General features: G+C 51.6%; 1 protein-coding gene across 1 annotated transcript; it reads right to left on the reverse strand.

Moving 5' to 3' along the window:
• Positions 1–373: 373 nt before the first annotated feature.
• Sstr5 (somatostatin receptor 5) lies at positions 374–1,535 on the reverse strand. Its single transcript, XM_027424834.2, has one exon. The coding sequence runs from the start codon at positions 1,460–1,462 to the stop codon at positions 374–376; it is 1,089 nt and encodes a 362-aa protein (XP_027280635.1). The 5' UTR covers positions 1,463–1,535.
• Between the last annotated feature and the right edge of the window lie 2,009 nt (positions 1,536–3,544).

Consider the following 3,544-nt stretch of genomic DNA (forward strand, 5'->3'; position numbering starts at 1 on the left):
AAACCAACAGTATCTCCTGGCTTCCTCCTGGGAAATTGCTTCTTGGCCTGAGAGGCTGACAAGTATGCCACATAGAGAGTGAAGGTGCCTGATTATTTCCTGGGGGGGGGCAAAACTCAGCCCTTCCTCCCTGCCAAGTCTGTCTCATGATCTCCAAACTCTCAGACCCTGGCCTGGCAGGACATTTTGATGAAAGAGATGGTCAGTCACCACAGGACACCAGCTGTACTATCTACCCATGGCTTAGCCTCAGGCAGCTCTCTTCACACTGCCACCAAGAGGAGTCCAACTTGTAGACCTGGGGACAAGAGCATCTCAGCACACCCACATCCTAGAAGACAACATCAGCAGGACCCTGGTACGACTGGGGCACTCAAAGCCTGCTGGTCTGCATGAGTCCATTGGCGTCACAGCTGCGTGTGGGCAGTGTGGCCTGTGGCCGTCCACTCTTGTCTGGACGTGGCTCTATGGCATCTGCATCCTCCATACCGTATCCTCTACGTAGGCACAGAACCTTCCGGAAACTCTGGCGGAAGTTATCAGAGAGAAAGCCATAGAGCAGGGGATTGGCACAGCTGTTAGCATAAGACAGGACCACCACGAAGAAGTAGAGGCCAGCAGAGGCAGGTTCCTCAGGCAGTGTGAAGGCCAGGTTGACAATGTTGACAATGAAGAAAGGCAGCCAGCAGCCCACGAACACTAGCACTACCACCACCACCATGCGAGTCACCTTGCGCTCTGAGCGCCGTCGCCGAGAGGAGCCTACACGCACACCTGCAGCCTTCACCTTCACCACAATGAGCAGGTAGCACAAACAGATGACCAGCAGGGGCCCAAAGAAGCCCAGGACAGATGTGTAGGTTATGAAGGCTGCGCCCCACAGTTCCACAGGTTCTGGCCAGCTTAGGTTGCAGGTACCCCAGCCCTCCTGGACATCTGCGAAGACCAGGAGTGGCAGAGACATGAGCAGTGAGAAGACCCAGACAGCGGCGCTGGCCAGCTTGGCTACCCTCGGGCGACGCCATCGGGCTGAGCGGAGAGGGTGGACCACAGCTAGGTAGCGGTCAACACTCATGACCATCAGGCAGAAGATACTGGTGAACTGGTTGATGCCATCCAGCGTCATGACCAGGCGGCACAGGAAGGGGCCAAAGGGCCAGTAGGAAACGGCGTTCTGTGTAGCCAGGAAGGGAAGCCCCAACATAAGCAATACGTCAGCCACAGCCAGGTTCAGGATGTACACATTAGTAACTGTCTTCATCTTGGCATGCCGCAGCACCACATAGATGACCAGTGTATTTCCACCCAGGCCTACCGTGCACACCAGCAAGTAGAGCACAGGCACCAGTACTGCCCGGGCTCCCATCGACGATACCGGGCTCACCAGTGACCAGTTATGGTTACTACTGGAAGCAGCTGAGGCATTCCAGATGGGTGTGGAAGCTGGGAAGAGGGGCTCCATGCTGCCAGCTTCAGGCCAGGTACCAGCCCACGTGGGGCTCTGCAAGAGAAGAGGGTGTTATGAGTGAGCACATTCAGGCATTCCTTCCTCCAGCCATCCCCAGCCCGCCTGCCCGACGGTGGTGGGTAAACAACATTAGTCATGTTCAACTTGGTCGGGAATTGCATTAAGCAAATTGTTTGGAAAACAAGCTGGAGAGAAAGAAGAAGCCACTGTGACACCCCCCCTCGTCCCCTGGGCTTGGCCTACTGTCAAGCACCCTCTCTCAAAACCTCTCAGAGCCCTGGAGGGCAGCATTTCAGGAAAGTGACATAAGCTCAGTGGGTATCACCTTCCAGGGGTCCCCAAACTATGAGAAGTGGCTGATAGAGAAGGATGGGGAGGCTGAGATGCCACGCTTGCAGTAAGCTGATCATACTCAACACATGTGGCACCCTAGGTCTGCTCTGCCAGTAAGTTGAAGGTTGGACTCTCTCTGGGGTGGGAGATCCTAGGGAATGCTGTCCCCAGTAGACAATTTCTACTCCCAACAGGGCCTAAGCCTCTCTGCAGCAGCGATGACTCCAGAGGTCCCTGTGCCTAGTGCAGGGAGGGAAAACATGGAACTGACGTAACAGCCAACAGTAACACATCAGGCTGTGGGCAATGCCTGGGGGGGGGCATACAGCCCAGCACATGGCAGAACCAGGAGAACTAAAGCCTGGGAAGCAGAGTAAGGACACAGGGCCTGCTCATGGGCTTTGTGAAGAAAGTAGAGCGGCTGTTGTGGGAGGACAGTGTCTGACAGATGAGTGGCAGGTGCATACACTCTCTCTTGCTTTTGTTTCTTTGTGTTTGAGTCTTTCATAAAAGCGAAGATGCCCAAGAGGAAACAAACACCTCTGCTGCTGGGAAAGGAAGAGATGGGCAGGACTGGTGTCTATGGTTGGGCAACTAGCAAGGAACTGAAGTACCTGGAGGTCACAGGCCAGGGACAGGCCGTGGGGAGGCAGGAGCCCTCAGCCTGAGTCAGGCTGTCCACTACCTATTCCACCCTCAGAAACCTGGGCCTGCTCAGCTGATCTGTAATGGCGTGAACCATGGCAGACATGGGACACTCCAACAGCTGTAAGAGCAGAACCTCGTTGTGGGGTAACCAGGATCAAGCAGAGGCAACTGCAATCTGAAGAACAAGGAAAGGCAGGCTGGAGTGTGGGGATCCTAGAGTGAACAGCAGCAGCAGCAACAAGGAAATGAAAATGTTCTTCCCCACAAGCCAATGCACCAAAGTCCAAGTTCTCAAGGCTCAAGGATGCTAAGGAGTATGACCTGAAAAACCAAGGAGAAGGGACCAGCAGTGGATTCACCTGGAAAAATTGAAATAAAATAAGACGATTTAACTAGTATACCTAGAACATGTTTCAATAAGTGTTAAGATCTTTGAGTAAAGCATGGATAAAATATTATAAGGAGAAGGAGTAAATAGAGCAGGTCCCCCAACTTTGAAGTCACAGAACTTGGGCATGGAAAATACAGTCATTTAGTGCCAGGAAAGGCATCCCATCAGTTAAGAGTGTAGGTTGGTCTTGCAGAGACCCAAATTTGATTCCTGCATTTATGTTGGGCAGCTCACAACTGCCTGTAACTCCAGCTCCAGGGAGATCTGATATTTCTGCCCTCCATGAACTTCTGCACTTACATGCACACAACCACACATATTCAGGCATAATTTAAAATAATTTTTTAAAAATGCAGTCATCTAGATAAACAACTTAAAAAACAAACAATCTAGATAGTGTTGAGGAGAGAACTGGTGAAATAGAAGACATTGAGGGATGCTGAGAAGATTCACACACAGAAGCAACACAAGGACAAGGGGGAAGGATGAGACTTCAGCTCTCAGAGAGGCTTCGAGATGCCATCTCCTGGCTAATCATGTCTCCAGTAGGATTAAGTCACAACACACCAGCCTCACCACTGAGCTGAAGAAAATCCCAAAGAGTATCAGTAGGACACATCATGGAAACACCACAAACAGTGCCAATGATAATACTATTCCATCAGCAAAGATAAAGCAAGAGGTATATGGCAAACCTTATTTAA

This window comes from Cricetulus griseus, chromosome 7, assembly GCF_003668045.3.
Source record: "Cricetulus griseus strain 17A/GY chromosome 7, alternate assembly CriGri-PICRH-1.0, whole genome shotgun sequence".
Taxonomy (NCBI): domain Eukaryota; kingdom Metazoa; phylum Chordata; class Mammalia; order Rodentia; family Cricetidae; genus Cricetulus; species Cricetulus griseus.